Source organism: Eptatretus burgeri, chromosome 17 (assembly GCF_056783735.1).
Source record: "Eptatretus burgeri isolate ZD-2024b chromosome 17, Ebu_testis_v1, whole genome shotgun sequence".
Classification (NCBI taxonomy): domain Eukaryota; kingdom Metazoa; phylum Chordata; class Myxini; order Myxiniformes; family Myxinidae; genus Eptatretus; species Eptatretus burgeri.
In genome coordinates, this window is record NC_140977.1 from 52,101,592 (window position 1) to 52,121,860 (window position 20,269).

Consider the following 20,269-nt stretch of genomic DNA (forward strand, 5'->3'; position numbering starts at 1 on the left):
AGAAAGAATAACCTTATAATTTAGAGTGTTCAGCAAATCAATATATACTCTATCATCATTATTTTCCATATCCAATGGTTTATCAATATACTTTGATTCATCCTTCACAGTTGAACCTTGTGTTCCATCTGTTGTGAGAAGAAACATTAATCTCAGAGTTAGTTGAACAGGGGGTTGAGCAGAACTTAAGAACCTTAATCCGTCATTAAATATCAATACCTTTTCTTGAACAAGCTGAAGTATTGCTGGTTGTTCTGTTGGAATGAGTCCTGCTTTGGTTTTTTGAATCCGCTGAATATTCATTGTTTTGAACAGCATTCACAATATAATCAGGGGTTGATTAATCTCTTCCAGTTGTTGAAATAAACCTTCATCATGTTCTAATTCTCCAATATGCTCCTAATTCTTCCTCCGTCATTTGACTGAAATCTTTCAACATTTGGAGCTTTCTGGGAGTATATTCTACTGTGGGAACTGTGGAAACATCTTTCATTTTTCTTGGGAAGTTTTTAAAGTGGTTTAAAAAATTTCTCTTGTTTTCTTTCAAATGCTTCTTCGCCCGTTAGTTTCTGTCTGCGTTTCTTCTTTATGTCTTCCTGTTGTTTTACAACTTTTGAAACCAACTCTTGATGTTCCTTAAATCTTCTTGCTCTTTCTTTTACATCCATTTATTTATTGTAAAATATCATTTAATGAATTGTAAAGATCAACAGGGAAATTTTTCCTTTTCTTCATCATTCAAGTAGATGTGTTCAAATAAATCCTTTTCTTTAAATATTTCATCAAATTCTTTATTAACATTAATGCGAGTTGTAATTTCTTCTTCACTAATACTTGCATCTCTGCTTTTCATACGTTGCGTTGAGTTTCTTCATCAACATCAAAACCGAATGATAAAATCTTCACTCCACTCAGATGTTTAATAATTTGTCTCCGTTCCTTCTGGATTAGTTTCTAATATCCCAACACCACCAGATTTTAGTTTCCTTAACTCACTCTTACAATGTGAATATTTTGTTGTACCAAGAGAAACCTCCTCAAACATTTGACCTTCATTCCTCAATCGCATATGTTCCTCCACTGAAATATAGTGATAATCTTCACCTTTTACTTCTCCAGGTCTTATTGCTCTAGTTGTTGTTGATACAATGCGTATCACGGGGTGTTTTTAAGTAAATTTACAATATTCTCATTTGTACTACACAAGAACCTTGATTTATGAAAGTTTTTCCAGAAGCAGATTTACCCACAAGATTTATAATAATAGTTGTCATTTATATATGTAATTGTTTATAAAACAAAAAATATATCCCTTAATATCTCATCTTGTTTCACAACAATATATTTATATTTTTCAGTCGTGTGCTTCATATAATCCTCAAATTTCTTTTACTACATAATGTAGAACAATTATCTCTCCAAAAATTATTGATATCTATTGAATTTAACTTGAATAAAATAAAAGTATTAGCATTGTTTCTGATGGAACGACGAGGAAGTTGAAAGTACGATTGACTAAGATAAATACAATTACAAGAAGAATGTCTCCCTCTTGTGTAGTAGCTGTCCATTACCGTTTGGTTTCTCTCATTAACACAATCATCAAAGATAACGAGGTTCTTTTTGATTTATCCAAATCTTGGGGAGACGGTATATCATCCGTATTATCACTAAGAATACAAGTTATAGGATTTGATTTCTTTTACATCTCTGTGTATCACAAAATAGTTGAATTATATCTTCAATGTTATAATCATTTAGGTTTTTTGACGTTTAAATAAACCGATTATATCTTCTTTTTGAAGACCAGCATTAAAACCTTGTGAGAGTAGTTGATACTCTGGTTGAAAACTCGACTTTGTGAAAATTATTAAATTGTCATAATCTAAAAAGTTGGGAGTGAGGAGCATTTTTAAAAGTAAGCAGGTTTTTCCACATCCACTTGAACCAACTATGAGACATCTTAATGAATTTGGGAGATTTTTATGGTTGTTAAATTTTATCTTATTTTCCCAAATAGGTAAAAAATCATTCATTTATATATTTGAAAAACAGGTTATTTAATTTATTATTGGCTTTTTTAGAAACTCTATATTTTATCCTAAGTTCAGGTTTAATTTCAAGATAATCCATTATTTTATTTATACAATATCTTGTGTTGATATTTCCCTGAAAATTACATCCATGAATAATATACAACAACAATCCTTTGAACATTTCTCTTATACGTTCAGTTTCTTCCCTTGTAAGGAAAGGTGTGTTATCATCCTCATACTTTACATTCATTTCTCTAATCAATCTTGTAAAGTAATTCATTTTTGGTGTAAATCTAAAAGAATTATTTTCCTTTTTATATTTTTTATTATCATTAATTAGAAGATAATCACAGAATATACATTGTTTATAGGCTTTTGACTCTGTGTTTAATCCCCGTCTTTCACACGCAGGACAATTCTCAAATTTGTCATATGGAGAATCAGGAAAGTCTAGCATATTTATAAAGTAAAACTTTACTTAAACTGAAATTCATCTATACTTTCAGTTGTATATTACCATCGATATCGATATACTTTTTTTCATTATCAGATTCAACGACAACATTTTTTATATTAAAGGTAATTTTAAAATTATGTTTAACTACTATTGAACGAAATGTCATTTCACCTGATATATTAACATCCTTTATTTCATCAGGATTTACATCTTTAGGGTTGTTGAAAAAAATACAAATTTCTCCTTGCATATTACAGATGGTCTTATCTTTTCTTTCTAAAGCTTCATCCATAAGGTTTTTGTTCTTTGATACTTTTTCTTGTTTCATTGCTTTTTCTAGTTTTGAATATATTACTAGAAGGAGAGGAGAAACTTTTGTTAGAGATACTTTAATTGATGTTCTACCAGGTATACTAAAAGCCCTTCCACTGAAGGAAATTGAAGAACTCATATTATTTACCATAATAGTTTTTATCCAATAGTTGTTATATTTATCTTTGTTCAATTTTACATCCTTGACATATTTCTCAGTATCTTTAACAGATGAAGAGATTGATTGAAACTTGTCTTTTGTGTCTTGAAACATTGTATTTATTAAGTGAAAAAGTTGGAGGATAAAATGGTTTAAGCACAGATTCACCTGTAAACAAACGAAATTTTCATCAAGAAAATTTTAGTTTAAGCAAAGTTTTATTCTATAAATATGGTGAATACAACGTACTGCGATGTTTGTAATCACGAATATAAACATTATAGAAAACACCTCCGAACCAACAAACACACATTTAATCTGTTTCATAAAATATCTCCTCTTGAGTTGGAAAGAAAACATTGTGATATCTGTTCAAAGGATGTTTTGAAGAGTAGTTATAATAAACATCTTCAATCACAAAAACACAAGAAAAATGAGTTTAAAGTAAAGGGAGACTATTATATTGAAAACACTGATGGGGCATTTAAAGGGCATATAAAAATAAGGATTTTTCAATTTGGAGAACCCGGTCCATCATCAATAGCTGAATCGATTGAAATAGAGAAACCTGATGTTGAAAAAGTTATTAGAAAGACATTAAAAGAAATGAAAAGTTTAAAGTTTTATATGGGAGTGAAAATGAATATGAAAAGACAAGATGAAGAACAAATTCCTTATATGAGAACAGATCTTCATTTTATAACATCATTTCAAGATTTTTTTTAATAGTGGGGTTTATGAAGAATTATCAAGACAAGGGGAGGATGTTAATACAGTGGTAGGAAGTGGATTCAATATTAAAAAAATCATCTTTTTAGATATACACATTCTAAAATCAAACCCTCTTAAAGCTTCTTCTTATATTGAATTACCAAAAGAAATAAAACTAAAGAAGGCAGTTGTTAATATTAAGAACAATGATAATAAATGTTTTCTCTGGTCTGTTCTTGCTCACTTACATCCACCAAAATGTAATTCAGAAAGAGTAAAACAATATATGAAATATGAGAATACCTTGGACATTAAAGATTTTAAATTCCCAATGCCACTAACAGATATTCCTAAATTTGAGAAAAAGAATAATCTTTCTATTAATGTATATGGATTAACGGATACAAACAAAGTTCAAATATTAAAAATTTCAAACAACTATAAAAATGAAGAAACACACATTGATCTTTTATATTTTAGTGTTGGAAAGAATTCACATTACACATACATCAATAATTTATCAAGATTAATCTCTTCTCAGGTATTCAGAACAGCAAACAAAATATATCCTTGTAAGCGATGTCTTAATTCATTTCATACAAAAAAAACGATTAGAACAACATTCAAAATATTGTAGTAATCATAAATCAGCTGTAATTACAATGCCTAAACCTGGTGAAAAGATTTCTTTTGAAGATTATAATAAATCTATCATGCACCCATTTGTGATATCGCTGATTTTGAGTGTATCCTTAAAAAGATAAATACTGCTTCTCCTAATCCAAAAGAACCATATACAAATAAATATCAAAAACATATTCCTTGTGGTTTCTGTTATTATATCAAATCATCTGTTGGAGAAAAGTATAACAAACTTGAACATTATCGTGGAAAAAATGCTTCACAAGAGTTTGTAAAACGATTAGAAAAGGATTGTATAAGACTCACTAAATTAATGAAAGAAACAAATGAACCGATGAAATTAACCAAAGAAGAAAAATTAGAATTTAGAATGAACAATATCTGTCATATTTGTGAGGGGGGAAATTAAGGAGTCTAAAGTTAGAGACCATTGTCATCTTACTGGTAAATATAGAGGTCCGCTCATTCCTGTTGTAATCTTAATTATAAATTACCTTCTTTTATTCCAGTCTTTCTTCACAACAGCGCCAACTATGATACACATCTATTTATAAATGAACTTTCAAAAAAAACAGGAAATATTTCTGCCATAACAAACACAAGTCAAAAATATATTTCATTTTCAAAAATGATATTCACAAAACCTTTAACTTTCGTGTATTAGGTTTCTAGATTCTTACAAGTTTATGGGAACACCACTAGCCTACCTCGCATCAAATCTAAGCTCCACGGACTCTTTTCCAAATCTTAATTCATTCTTTCCAAAAGAGGAAATTCTCACTAAAGAGGAAATTCAGATTAAAGAGAGAATTCAAAGTAAAGCAGAAACTGTAATTAATGAAGAAATTCTAACTGAAGATGAAATTCTAATCATAAAGAAAATTCGAACAATGAATGAAATTCTAACTAAAGAGGAAATTCTGATTAAAGATGAAATTCTGATTAAAGAAGGAATTCTTACGAGAGAGGAAATTCAAACAAGGAATGAAATTCAAAGTAAAGAGAAAATTCTTACAAGTAAGAATTTATCCTTATGATTATATGGATTCATTTATGAGATTTAAAGAAACACAACTTCCATCAAAAGAAAGTTTCTATAATAACCTTTATGAAGAAGAGATAAGTGATAAGGAATATAAACACGCACAAGAAATATGGAAATTATTTAAGATAAAGAACCTTGGAGAATATCACGATTTATATCTAAAAACAGATGTTTTATTGTTAGCTGATGTGTTTGAGGCTTTTAGAACACTCTGTCATAATAAAAATTGTTATGGATTAGACCCTGCCCACTATTTCACAGCTCCTGGTTTAGCTTGGAGTGCAATGTTGAAAATGACAAAACAAGATATAGATTTAATCAGTGATGTGGATATGCTTTTGATGATTGAGAAGTCCAAGAGAGGTGGAATATCACAAGTATGTTCAAAAGATATGCTAAAGCAAATAATAAATATCTTCCAAATTATGATAGTGAAAAAGATAGTAATTATTTGATGTATTTTGATGCTAATAATTTGTATGGATGGGCAATGTCTCAATCTCTACCTTATGGTAAATTAGAGTGGGTGGAAGAAAAGGATTATGAAAAGGCTTTGATGAATATTGTTATTTCTTCTCAAGACGAATTGAATAGCGAAGAAGCAGGTTATTAATTTGAACGTGATTTGTGGTCCCCGAGTGTTCTTCATAATAAGCATAAAGACCTTCCTTTTGCATGTGAAAAAAGAAACCCCAAAGAAAGAATGGTTCAGTGATTATCATAAATTTTTAATATTAAAGGCAAATCAACAGAAAAGTTATTAACAACATTCTATGATAAAGAGGGATATGTTTTACATCAGAGAAGCTTAAAACAGTTTTTGAGAGAAGGATTGAGAGTAGCTAAAATTCATAGAGTTTTAAAATTTAAACAAAGTCCTTGGGTGAAAAAGTATATTCAATTCAATACAGATATGAGAGCAAATACAAAAGTAAAATTTGAAGGGGACTTTTATAAATTAATGAATAATGCTGTATTTGGAAAGACTATGGAAAATGTTAGAAACAGGCAAAACATTAGATTCGCAACATCTTGGAAAGAAGCTTGAGATTGATAAATAAACCAAGTTTTGAGAGAGAAGAGGTTTTTTCAGAGAACTTTTCTGCAATTCATATGAAAAAGGAAAGTATTGTAATGGATAAACCAATTTATATTGGAACAGCAGTTCTTGATTTATCAAAGATATTGATGTATGATTATTTGTATAATGACTTAAAGAAAGAGTATGGTGAAAAATGTTGCATTGTTGTATATGGACACTGATAGTTTTATCCTAGATATAAAAACTGATGATGTTTATGAAGATATGAAGAAAAATATTGGAGTATATGATACAAGTAATTTCAGCAAGAAGAGTGAGTTATTTTCCAAAAAGAATGAAAAGGTTATTGGTAAGTTTAAGCATGAGTTGGGTGGAAAAGTAATGAGTGAGTTTATTGGATTGAGAGCAAAGGCATATGCTTATAAGTATGGTGATCAGATTGATAAGAGTTTAAAGGGAATAAAGAAATATGTAATAAAGAAATCAATAACTTTTAGAAATTATTATAATTGTTTGATCAATAAGAAAGAAGAATACAGGAAAATGTATACAATAAGAAGTTATAAACATAACATATATAGTGAAGAAGTAAATAAAAAGGCATTAGGAGCCTTTGATGATAAGAGATTTATTTTAGATAATGGAATAGATTGTGTTCCATATGGATATTGTATGATAGAGTGTATAAAATAGATTGCGTTTTAACGATGGGAAGAAGGGTTAGGGTTTTTTAAGGGCTACACGCGTTTTTCACAATATATAAATGGTTAAACCAAGTATTAATCAAACTAAAGAGTGGAGAAAATCTCAGTCTTGGTATATAAATGGAAAACATAATGAATGTGAAAAATATCAAATAAGTCTTATTGAAAAAATAACTAAAACAAAGGTAAATAAAACAAATAAGCGAATCAATTTAAAAACTAGTAAGTTAGAGGATGTAAAGAAAAAAAAATGAATATCCTTGAATGGACTGAAAACTTTGATGGTTATCAATTGAACAATGAAAAAACAATTTACTATAATCTCAAAATGATATGTGGCTCAGGAGGTGGTCAGATGAGATCATTAAGAGAAGTTTATCATTTCGTAATGGCACAAAAGGGGTATCTTAAAAAATATAAAGATTCAAATGTTTTGTTTGTCAATATTTTAGATGGGGATTATTGTGCAAAGAAAATTAAACTATTGAAGGAATTTGAGAATGAACAAATCTTTATAGGTTCAATGAGTGAGCTGATCAACCTCCAGGTTAAAGGGGAGACAAATAAATATACCTTGGGATAGCCTGGTTATATATATACAAAGCCTGGTGTTGGCTTAGTGGTTAGGGTGGCGGCTTGGGATCCCAGTGTCCCGATTTCGAATCCCGCTCAGCTGCTGAATTAACACCAGGGGGTTGACTCAGCCTGTCATCCTTCCGAGGTCGGCGAAATGAGTACCAGTATACTGGTCCCGGTGTATGCCCCGGTTAGAATAGGTGTACCATATCCCTGTGTTGTAAGAGGCGTCCAGGAAGGGCATCCGACCATAAAACATTGCCTCACAAAAAGCCAAACCCCTGCACAGCAGGGAAAAACGGATAAAAAGGGGGTTTATTTTTAGGGGAAAAAAAAGGGAATCGCTGAAAATCCCCCATTCATTTACATGGGGAAAAGTGAGCTAGAACCAGTATATTCACCCTACTCATGTGATTGGGAAAATGCTGCTTCTTTTCAAGTGTTTCTGAGCCACATCGTGCAAATCTTGCATTCCTGTGTCCGCATGCCTCCTGCCGGCTGTAGCTTGTTGAGCTAGTAGCTTAATTTATTGTGTCATTAAACGGTGTCGCTGATATGGCTAGCGTGGTCTGATTTGATCTTCATGCACCAAACTACTACTGAGACGCTTTCTGGAAAAGTATCACACTCCGATTTAAGCACAGCTTGAAATTGAGCTGAAATGAGGTCCAATTTGACCATCTTCTAGTTTATCACCCTGTTGAGTCGTCCAAGTCAAACTTGACAAATCACAAGTGGCTGTTGCTTGCCCCTTACAGATCCGGGGCGATGTTGAAATTGACATCCATCGAGCGTTATTGATTGGTGGAGAGAAACGGAGTGCAAATGTGAATGGTGTGCTCTGTGTCAGTGAGCAAGCCGTTGCAAACCGGTCCAGGTAATGGATACGCTGTTGACCGTGAGAGCCTGTCGCCATTTCATTTTCAAGAGGCCCTTTGGGTCTAGGATGCTGAGTCAATTGAGAAACGTGTGGGTTCTTGGGAATTTCACCTAAGAGTGGGTTCCATGATTGTGGCATCTGCTGTGGAAGGCAATTATGTGTTGTTTTTTTTTGTCATGTTTTTACTTTGTTGAGCAGGTGGGTATTTATACCTCCCGTGGTTGGAGCTTTTGGCGGGACGAATCCGACATTGTGAATACGCAAATGATGCATTCTGGAATTTGGATTGGCATTGTGAATATTATTTTGCTTTTATTTGCAATGTTTGGAGACTGACAGGATGGCTTAAATTCTTATAAGTCTGTGCGTTCACTTTTGAGCTGTCTCGTATGTTCGAGGCTCAACCCAACTAATCATTGTCACCCTGGCGATCCGCATGCAAGGCGATACATCAATGTGTGCTCCATCCATCGGCAGGGCGTTAAGCCAGAGGACACCTCTGCCACCACTGGTTGTTGAAGAAGGTTAAAGATCCCACAGTGTCTTTCGTGAAGAATAGGCGAGTTATCATTGACGCTGTGGCCAAATTCCTGCCCTGATGGACTACATGACGTATCCGCTAACACCGAGCCGCCCGTCGTATCCGTGATTTACAATTGGTAGACATGCCGGTATGAATACATTTTATAAAAACCTGATACAAGGAATGCAGTTTTGACTTGCCTCATGATAATTGTCACGTTTTGTTTGTTGCCCTATCCTACAGCAGGTCGTCGGAATCGTTTCGCCATTGTAAGCGGGGGAGAAGTTGAAGAACAAGAAGGGGACTGCAGGTATGGTAATGGTTCCATTGTCTTCTTCTTCTTAATTTTTCTGCTTTACTCCCCCCCCTCCCCCCCCTGTCATCATCTTGCGTGACGTTCTTCGTGTATCCTTCAAAACATAATCTTTCATCTGTCCTTATCATTTTCTCGATTGCACCATTTTGGAGGTGTACATGATGCAGAATGTCCCAGCAGAATGAGAATGTTAGCTTCTACCAAGGGTGATGTTCAACGTAGAAATATTCCAAAGCTTCTGTGAGTTTCATCCAACCATTCAGATCTGTATCGATTCGAGTCGTATTTGGTGTTCACTCTCGGCTGTGACAAAGGCAGGATATAATTGAACACAAAGCCCTGCCCTGTTATTTGTTCCCAATGAAGGACTCATAATGCTGGGATCCAAAGTTAATTTCCTTACATTGTTGTTTAGTTTATTTTGTGCCGATCTCCTTGTAATTGATTTCATCGTGTATTGTTGTTTGCTAACATCCTCACCCAACTTGCAGTGTCATGCACACAAATTCGAGGAAGAAACAAGAATAACGCAGAAAGCTACTCCTCCCCCATCCCCAATCCCAAGACCCTTTCTCTTTCCTCCTCTTCCCTCTCTTCCCATTGCAGGTGTTAGAGGTGGGTTCCTTCATATGCAGCACAAGGCTGCAGTGCAGCATCATTGGCTAAGGGTGTGGCTGTGCCACTGATGCAACGAACCCACAGTGCCCTCTGCTGATTAGGGCAGGAATTTGTGATTTGTTCAGGCTGCCCGGTGATAGCTCACCTACTATTTGAGAAGGACACCGTGCGATCTTTAACATCCACCAAGTAGTGCTGGCAGACGGGACGCTCGTTTAACGTCCATCCGAGGGACGGCACACGCGTTGATGAATCGCCCTGCCCGTGAAACACTGGGATGACAGTTTATAGCTGGGTTGGGATTCAACCGCAGGCTAGACAGCTTGGAGGGGAGTGTGCCTACCTCTACGGCCATTTTGACAGCCCAAGAGGTGAGTGAGAAGGCTACTCTTTTGGGATGATGAGAATACCTTTCTGCAAACCAGTCCATAAACATGATTGTTTCGTGCATACAGCATTGAAAAGCCACTTCAACCTAATTTGGCAAACATTGTACATCCTAGGTTCAATAAAAGGTAGACCTGGTTGGATGGACCCCCGTGTAACAGGAAACATCCCTGTTAATATTGCATTTGGATGTAATCGTGATCGGAGGTTTGTGCACCCGTTGTTGCTCTGAATGTTTGCATTTTTAATCTAAATGCAGGACGGTGAAAGGCACATGTTCCATGAATCATTGATGCGAAAGAGGATTGTGGCTACGTAAAATGACAAACCTCTGCAGTCGTCCGTCTCTGAGGGGTCGTGCGCCGGAAGACAACCGTCAAGCTTCACGTCCTTGTGAAATGAACCAGTCAGCGTGTGTGCATCTTTATGCGTGATAAACATTTGCCATGGGATCTGTGTCATTCTCGCCGATGGATTTGATGAAGGCTGTGATCATTTTGCCTTGCTTTCATCCCTTGTGACCGAAGTTATTACATCATAACAGTGATATCTGTACCACAGGTAACGTCATGTGATGCCGGATAACCTGGCTTGCCGCACGCTTCACTCTTTTTGGAGTAGTCTGTTAAAGAAACGGTCCGATCTTTCATGATTGATCACCCGGTTGATTAACCCGACAATTGGCACACCGTTGCTCTCACAGGAAGGATTTGGGTTCACCCGAGTTTCACTTTATACAGTATACACCATTAAGCTATTTTTGAGATTTTTTTTTTCTCTTCTATGCAGTGTCGAGGCTCATGGATGAGCTAGGACGCAATGGATTGGGACATAACGGAGAGAAATATGGGACATGGGGTAGAACAAGAGCAAGGGAGGACATTGGGAGGAAGAATGAAAGTAAGTCAATCACAGAGGTGGAAGGAAAAACTGGAAACCTGGAAAGAGTTGAGCTTCAGGGTGGGTTAACTGGGGTAGAAAACATGGGTTTGGATTGGGGATGATCTGAGATGGTGGTGAACAGCTGTCTTGAAGCCCTGGAAGGAAGAATGACATTGAAGAGACTGAGGAAATTGGTTGCACAGGTGTGAAAAATGGATTAAATGAGTGGAGGTGAGCAGTAAGTCTGGATTTAGGGAGTTTCCCCAGAGTGGTGTTCCTGGTACACAGCATGCGCCCTCCTCCAGAAACCTGGAGGGACACAGCACAGAAAGGGAAGAGGGTGCGAGATCAGAAAGAAGATGCTGGAGGGCAGAGATGCCACCAACCTCTCTGTGGCGTCAAAGTGATAGGCCCAGAAACTCATCTTCATCACGGGAGATTCCAATGATTTTGAAGGTCTTGGTTTGCACTCTTCTTTCACTCTGTTGCGGTAACCCTATTAAGGGCCATCCATGTATTATTATTATTATTTGGTCCACAAAATGAGAAACGGATGGTAACAATGTGTCTGGCAAATGATGAAGATCGGAAAGAAAGGGGAAAGGAGGTTGGGAGGAGATCTTGTTAGAGGATGGAGAGCACATTAACAGCCCACCATTAATTGTGGACCGGTGTCATGTAAAGGCCTGGCAGGCAGCCTACTTCCTCCTGAACGTCGTTTGTAAACCAGTTGGGTTTGTTTTGATGATGATTACACGAGAACTGCACTCGGTAGAGCACATACCTCCACCAGGCCGAACAATTTACATTTTGTATCCCACTGATAAACCGGATCTGCATCCGGACCATAACCAAAATCTAATCAGCTTGTTTTTGTCGCCGAATCAACTCATCCACCTAATTTGTCACAACTTGTCCGCAACTTTTTGAGATATCCTGCTCACAGACAGACAGCGGTAAAAACAAAACATCCGTCCACCATTGGTGGCGGAGGCAATAACTAGCTCAGGTTACACGCATCTGTCCTGTGACTGAGCTATGTTCGAGATATTCAGGCTTTTGAGTCTCGACGGTCCGATAAGTATGGCTCGAAGGATTGGCGTCCCCTCTTCAGTCCAATAGTCAAGGGAAACACGCCTTCTTCTCGAGCGAGTGTGCTTGTGCATTTTATCTTTATCCTTTGAACATCATCCCCCATCATTTCAGCGAAAATGTGAGGTTTGTAATGACCCAACACGTAGACCGGTTTCAATGTTGACTTCCTCTGGCAGCACACTCGTCGCGCGAGACACTTTAAACAGCCTGACCGAGTCACGCAGGGCGACGCGTTATCCTTCTTTTTCCGCCCGAACGGCCAGTCTCCTCCGGGGTCATGCATAAGACCGAGGCAGTGCCTCCACGGGAAGGAAATCACAGGCATAGTTTTTAATCCAAATGGTACTTCCAGTGGGGAACAATATGGAAAGCGAAAAATTCTCCTCTCTCATTTGGTTTTGTGCAGACACGTGCACTCTGCATCTGTGCAGAATTTTGATGGAATAATTGCATCTCGTGCTTGAGGAAACCTACTTCCTGAGTTAAGGGATCACTCATCTGTAAACTTGACGCATTTATTCCCAACAATGGCAGGCATTGACCGAAGGCCGTTGGGAGGGATGCAAATGCAGGAAAAAAACCTCTGTGTAATATAGTCTTGACCTTTATATTCTGCTAATTTGACTTGGATTGAAGCTCCCAAACCATCAATCTGTTCCCACAATGCGAAGCAGGATTAAGGTGCATTCTTCTGAAGTTTTGAACAGTGTTGCACTTTTGGATTTGCATTAGTATGGTGCGCACCCTTTACATTACACACTTGACAATGCAGCACTGCATGCCGTATATGCCTGTTAGGAATTGCTTCAAAGGCACTGAAATTCTCTGCAGTGGTTGGCTCAAAGCCCCGACCTAAACCCAGCTGAACTACTCCGGGATATCTGAAAATGCTACCCGAGGGCCATGATCAATGGAGCACAATCCACCACTGCAGCATCACTTGCTCTGTAGCAGGAATGGTGAAGTGTTACGCTGGTACATCCTTCACATATGTACTGTACGGCGCTTCTTCTTATTATTATTATTATTTGGTATGCAGCACATGGCTGTGAGAAACATCATTACTGGGGGTGGTGTTGTGTTGCTGATGCAGTTCCCCCTGTAAGTTAGAGCAGGAATTTGAAGTTTGTTCATGGTGCTGTGAGGGTTGGGGTTCACTCGCCTACTCTTTGCGATGGATGCCGTGGGATCTTCAACATCCATCGACTCATGCCGGCATATGGGACACCTAGTTTTACGTCCATTCGAGGGACGGCGCACATTAGTGAATCTCCCTTCCTGCAAAACACCAAGATGACAGTTTATGGCTCCGCCGAGATTTGAAACCAGTCGAGACATCTTAGAGGCAAGTGTGATGTACTGTGCTGTTTCTCTCCCATAGAGACAATTAAGCATGCAGTTCTACACATGTCTATTCCACAAATGGAAGTTTGCATAACCTGCTGTCATTCTGGGAAGACCAAGAAGTTGACTCGCACTCAGATGGAAAGCCTCTAAAGTTGTGGTTTCGTTCGTTGAGCACAGAAACGAGACTGCATCGGGCGCTAATCGGGCACATTCGGGTCGTCAAGGTTACTCGTTTGATGCCCGAACTTCATCAATTAAACCACAGATGCACAAACGTGCAAAACAATTTTTAAAATTATGATTTTTGTTGCTCAACTTGGAAGCAAAGCAAAGGTGGACGGAGGTTATGTTTTCACCCCTGTTTGTCTGTCTGTCTGTGTGCACAATATTTCTAAAAGTTATGGACAGGATTCAGACAAAATTTGGTGGATAGGTTGGGTGTGTGACAACAAATTGATGAAATTTTAGTGAAGATCCAAATCTGGATCCGGATACGAGAAGTTTGTTTTTTAATCTCCAAGTCATTCTTCGCCATTGAGAGATGGGACCAAAAATGATATATAGCACAATATTTCAAAACATTGTGGATGGATTGTGACAAAACTTGTCAGAGGAGTTGGGTGAGTGACGAGGACAAGCTGATTAGATTTTGGTGAAGTTATAGATCCAGATGCGGTCTGTCATTCGGATACCTGAACTCATATCCACCCACAAGGCCTTCATCCGGAGATTGATGGGGTACTGCTCTCTCCTCTGAGCTGGCTTCCCTGCCTCACATCTTGCTCAGCTTGACGCGTTAGAAACCAAGGCCTTCAAGATTATTGGAATATCCCGTGATGAAGCTGAGTCTGTGGGTCAGTCACTTCGCCATCGCAGACAGGTCGGTAGTTTGTCTGCTACCGTCTCCTTTCTGGTCTGGCTCTTTCAGTGCCTCCCCCCCAGTTTCTGCAGGGCTCATACGGTCTCCCATCAACCCCCTTCTGATGAAACTACCGAAATCCAGGATCACTGCTCACCTTTGCTCATTTGTTCCTCTTGTTTTTTTTCCTCCCATGGAATCAACTTCCATATCCTCTTCAATCTCGTTCTTCCCTTCATGTCTTCAAGACAGTTAGTTGTTCACCACCATCTCACATCATCCCCAATCCAAAATCATAATCTTTTCTACCCTCGTTCACCCCGCCCAAATCCCTTCTTCCATTTTTCCGGTTTTCCCTCCTTGGAGTTTCCTTCTGTATCCATCTTGTCGACCCCATGCATGCGTGTTTTGCATCCTGTTTTTGTCTGTTATGTCGTGATCCATTCCATGTACCGGCTCTTCCATGAACCTCGAATATGGATGCAAAAAAAAGGTTCAGCCTGGCAGAAGTATGCGCTCCAGCAGGTGCTGTTCTCATTCTTACTGTTTCTCTTTATATTACTTTCTTCGTTATTCCTGAAGATTGTTGTTACTTGGCCTATTGTTTGTCTTTTATTCCAACCCAACAGTGAATCCTGCCTCTTAACCGATGAGCATTTGGTATCTGGGTAAGGCTGCCAAAACTGTTGTTGGTTTTTTTTTTTTAACCTTAACTTTTGTTCCTTTTTAATTCTGTTGAAAATCCTTTTTGAATCACCAATCACTCCAGGACGCATCTCCAGTGCCGCCTGTCATGGACGAGGTTCCAATTTCAGCGAATCGAAATGTGATCCCCCTTTGCTGCCAATACATCTGTGGGGTGCAAAAGAAAGATTTTTCACACGTTTAACATTTCAAATCTTTCCTGATTTAATCTCTCTAAAACTCAACTCCTTGAAATCGACTAACTTGGGCAAATTGTTCATTACTTCTGTCGCACATTTCTGAGATTTCCTTCCTCGCACGTCATACGGTGATGCTTTTCTCAAATGAGATATGTGCCTGGTGTGTATCAAGGATCGCCTTCGCTTGGAGCCCGATGGAGGCCTGTGCAAAGGCCAAGCAAAAGCTCAGCCAATTTGTTTGTTTGTTTATTTATTTATTTTTTATTATTGACTCATTTGGCTGGAAAAAAAAACAGTGTAAGGATTCAACATTGTGGCAACAAGCTGTCTCTGGCATGGTCTTATTAAATGCAAAGGTGCAAATCCAAGCGGTGACTCAAGGATCACTCTGAGGATATTTAATCATCTTTGTTATTCACTAGAAGTGACAATTAATTTCAAAAATGATCTGCTGCATTAACAGATACCACACACAGATGTACAGACAGACGTACGTACAGTGAGATTTGAATGCAAATGAAACTTTCGTTTCGAACAAGATAATTTTGAAATTTGATTTATTTTTAAATTGTCTTTTATTTTGGGTTCAACCTCCTTGCATGAAAAGGACCTCCCTGCAAGTACAAAAGCATCAAAGGTCTTCCTTAAGGCCCATAAGTGTCGCGGGTGCTGCCTGAGGGTCCATGAGTGTCGCAGCTCCTTCTTGTGGATCCATAAGTGCTGCAGATCCTTCTAGCCTGTAAGATATGTGAATAATTGTGGGTTTTGATGTACAAGCATTAAACCTGGCATAGTCAATGGCCATGGATGAGAATGCCCTTCTTGTCTTGTGAACTGTGAAGTAGCCATTTTTTTTAATTCAATTCGCACAATATATGCATATACAATTTCAACAACAACCACTTGTTTGAATGTTGTCACATTCAATTAACACGCAATGACATGACATATTGTTGAGTCAGCAGTTACAGCTGTGGCATATTGCTTGGTCAGCATGCGTGCTCTACTAGCCTGCTTTATTCCACTGGATGAACGAGTTCAACAAGGTCATAACTTTCAGAAGGCCGCAAAGCCTGGTGTTGGCTCAGTGGTTAGGGTGGCCGCTTGGGATCCTAGGGTCCTGAGTTCAAGCCCCGTCGGCCGCTGAATTAATACACCAGGGGGTTGACTCAGCCTGCCATCCTTCCGAGGTCTGTGAAATGAGGACCAGTTCCAGTGTGTGTACTGGTAGTGGGGTGCACTGCATCAGCGACACAGTCGCGCTTCAAGAAATGACAGCTACCCCGGCAGCGAAGCTGCCATACGACCACCATCACCAGAAGGCTGCAAGATGCAAACTGACGACTTACATGGAATATGTTTCAAAATTGTGACAACAACGGTGAAAATATTTCACTTTGCTGACTCCACACTTTCGCTGCATTTTGGGAATCAACCCAGTTTTACATGGAATATGCTAATATTCTGGGCTGATCTTATGATAAATGGACACCTCTAAGTTCATTTAATTTCAACATAAGGAACAATTCCTCAAATCGAAAATGCGTTTTGGCAGCCATTTAAAAAAAAAAATGTCCGCCACGGCTGAAATGTTACTTTTTGTGGGTGGCTCCACTTCTGAAAATGTTGCTGGGGTCATCCTCCATAACTGTGCCAAGTTTCATGCTTGTACGTCAAAACCCACAATTGCTCCACATATCTGTCAGGCTGTTATTGTGGGTCCTAACCCTGAGGCCTTATTTTTGTTTGATCGGTCAATAAGTGTGACCTAATTATAATTGTGCATTTCTTTTTCGATGAAATTTAGTTTTTTGTTTTTTTTTTTTCTCTCCAAAATCTAAGCTCATGGGAGATCAAGGTGACTAGTAATAGAGGGCAATAAACACAGTGGGCCAGTGGGCCAACACACGGAGGCGAGGAAACGGGTGAATAAATGAATGGAATAGTAGAGAGGAGACGGCGGAAAAGGTAACCTGCATGCATGACGGGAGAAAAGATCACACCTTGGGTGAAAACTTTAATTTCACACAAATCTGCAAGTTTTCGTTTGTGTTTGTTTTGAAATGAGGATCGAAATGAAAGTGTACCGCTCATGTTAACTCCTTCACATGTAAAACTTAAACAGCAGTTTGATCCGATGAGGGTCGTAGACGTAGGTCACGCTCCATCTTGCTTTTTAGCTCGATCGATTGTACTGTATTGACCTCGGGTGCGTTGCTCTCCCAAGCAATACTTGTTCGCAGGGAACACGGGAAATCAGCGCATTCGTGGCCGGTCATACCCGGTTGGTTTGAGACATGAGGTTAAAAAAAATTAAATAATTGACAGGCCACAACAAATGTTTGTTTGTTGGTTTGTTTGTTTTCCACCATGGAAGATCTCTTGCCTTTATACTTACCAGGAGGTCATTGCGTGAACTTTACTTTGGAGGTGTAGTTTGGTCGATGTGTGCACGTAATGGAGCAAACCTCTCGGGCTGCGACCTAATTGGGAGAACGGGAAAGAGAGAATATCTGAAGATCACCCGATGATTGGCAAATGGATTTGCTTGGGTTTTTTGACTTTTTTTTTTTTTTTTAAACCACCGACATTCGTGTTGTTCAAGAACAGCACCGTACTTTCGTGTCTGTTCTTTGCTAGAGGGTGTGAGGACCAGGAGGTGGTGCACACAAACAGCTAATCTGTTGTGCCATCCCGACCGAAGTTGTTTTTGTCGGCAAGGTGAGCACGCATGGAGAAAGGATTTTGTATTTGCTGTTTCAGACTTTTTTTTTTATTTTAATTTTTTTTAACCTTTAATTTATTAATCGTCCGTCCTTGGAGCAAAAGTGATATGCTTTTTATAATTCTCACGCTCCTCCTTTGCCTGTTGTGTCAGATTTGATTAATGTCACTGAATTATGCAAATCGGTTCACATTGTATAAGCCTCACAATAATCCAAGGACGACGTGCAACCACTTTTCCAAATACGCGTCTCACGGATCATGAAGGCGAGGATTTTTGATTGACCGATTCTACTACAAGGGAATGCTGCACAATTTGATAAACGGTGCTGACCTAACTCCCCCCTCGTCGCGCAGGTTCTCGGACACTATCCTGGCCACCATTTTGGCCCCCAAGTCAGAACTTTGTGGGAAGAAGTTTGAGCTGAAGGTGGACGATGTGAGGTTCGTAGGCCATGCCACCCTACTGCAGCATGAGAATTCATCACAGGTATCGCAGAAGCCACCTCGGATTGATTTGGGGCCTCGAATAAGAACCCCGTGTGAAATTTGGTGACTGCTGATGAGCGAAACGAAACCACAGCTCTGGCGATATTTATTGTGATCGTTTTGTAATGAAGAAAGGAAGCGCATCCCGTCCGTGATTGTGATTGTTGGAAATGGCAAGGGTGATTTGCAAACCGTGAAACCTTTCCTCAAACAATCAGTTGCCTTTGTCTTTCCTTGTACATGTTGTGACTTTGCTGACTGCACAGGCCTGCAAAGCTGACCCTTCTCCGAAGCGCGAGGTGCCAACAATGATTTTGTTCAACGTCGTGTTTGCCCTGCGGGTGAGTTTTTTTTTTTTGGCTGATTTTGTGCGAATCTGTCATTTCTTTTTCAGCTTATAGAAGCTCATCTTGATGAAATGGCGCCTTGATTCCATGAATTAGGTTTTCACATCTTCGCTACTTGTCGGACCCTCCAATTTTGTTTGCCTCCACTTGTGTGTCGTCGTGTGCATCTTAGGCCGTGAACGAATAAACTTCGTACGTAATAGATTCCGCACTGAGAAGGCAAACTAACATTTTGAACACGTGATGTTCGGTGATGATTGTCGACACGTATCGGCGGAGAGGTAAACGCATGCCAGTCAGTCACGATATTCATGCCGGAATGTCGATCCATTTGTTTCCAGAACCATCTTCCTCTTCCCCATTTTTATCCCCACGCTTTTTGAAAAAAAAAAAAAACACGGGGGGACATTGTAATTGACTCTGTCTGTCCTGTCTGTCTCTGTCAGTATCTCTCTGTCCGTCCATCACGCTATCTCCTCCGAAACAGTTGGGCATAAATTGACCAAACTTGGTAGTCATGATCACCACATGGCACGAAGGTGCAAGAGCAGTGTCATTTTTTTGGCCACTCCTCCTGGGTGTTGTTAACAGGTCAGTTTAATGTGTTAAATGAAACTTTGTTTATGCAGTCAACATTGGGGGATGCATGAATTACTTAATGCTGCTGCTGTTTTTTTTTTTTATTTGATCCCCAGTTCATGCCCCAGGTGGTGGGGACTTGAGGTCACAGGGGTCAAAACGGCAATTTTTTTTTTAACTCAAAATATAACATTGGGTCGTTGCTGGTAGAACTTTTGCTATCTTTCAACCTTGCTGTGGATGGGAAGCGTAGGGATTTGCACTGGCGCGCCAATCAACTTTGCTGTAGTAGCATTCCTTTGTTCACAGACATTGTTGGAAGCAGTTATTTCCCATCCATTGATTACAAAGGCATTGTTGTCTCTGCATTTGCGCCTGGTCTCGTGCTTGAGTAATCCTCCTTTTCAACTTGTATTCTTACCTTCGTTTGGTCGAAACTTTGTTTTCAACTTCTGCTCTTTTTGTCAAGGTTTCCAGGTTTCTGTGTCGAGCTGTGTCTGGCTTAAAGTACAAGTTTACTGTTGAGTTCTTCGGGGAATGATGCTTCTGCGTACTGTCAAAACGTTCCTTAAAAATTGAACACATTTGATGTTGAAAAATTAAAACTCATCCAACAGTTTGAGACGAAACTGCTCAAGAAGGCCATTACAACAT

The 20,269-nt window shown here is 38.7% G+C and overlaps 1 protein-coding gene across 7 annotated transcripts in view; it reads left to right on the forward strand.

Annotated features, from left to right (window-relative positions):
* Positions 1 to 20,269, forward strand: part of NPRL3 (NPR3 like, GATOR1 complex subunit) — a 68,060-nt gene that overhangs the window by 20,597 nt on the left and 27,194 nt on the right. For 2 of the 7 annotated variants that reach the window (XM_085861625.1, XM_085861622.1), the window contains exons 2-4: positions 9,332 to 9,398; positions 18,558 to 18,690; positions 18,956 to 19,030. In XM_085861625.1, coding sequence (XP_085717751.1) covers positions 18,998 to 19,030 — 33 coding nt within the window. In that variant the 5' untranslated portion in view covers positions 9,332 to 9,398; positions 18,558 to 18,690; positions 18,956 to 18,997. Of the gene's footprint in view, positions 1 to 8,443; positions 8,563 to 9,331; positions 9,399 to 15,221; positions 15,261 to 18,557; positions 18,691 to 18,955; positions 19,031 to 20,269 lie in introns of all 7 variants that reach the window. The other 5 variants (XM_085861624.1, XM_085861620.1, XM_085861619.1 and 2 more) reach the window with 5 other exon arrangements.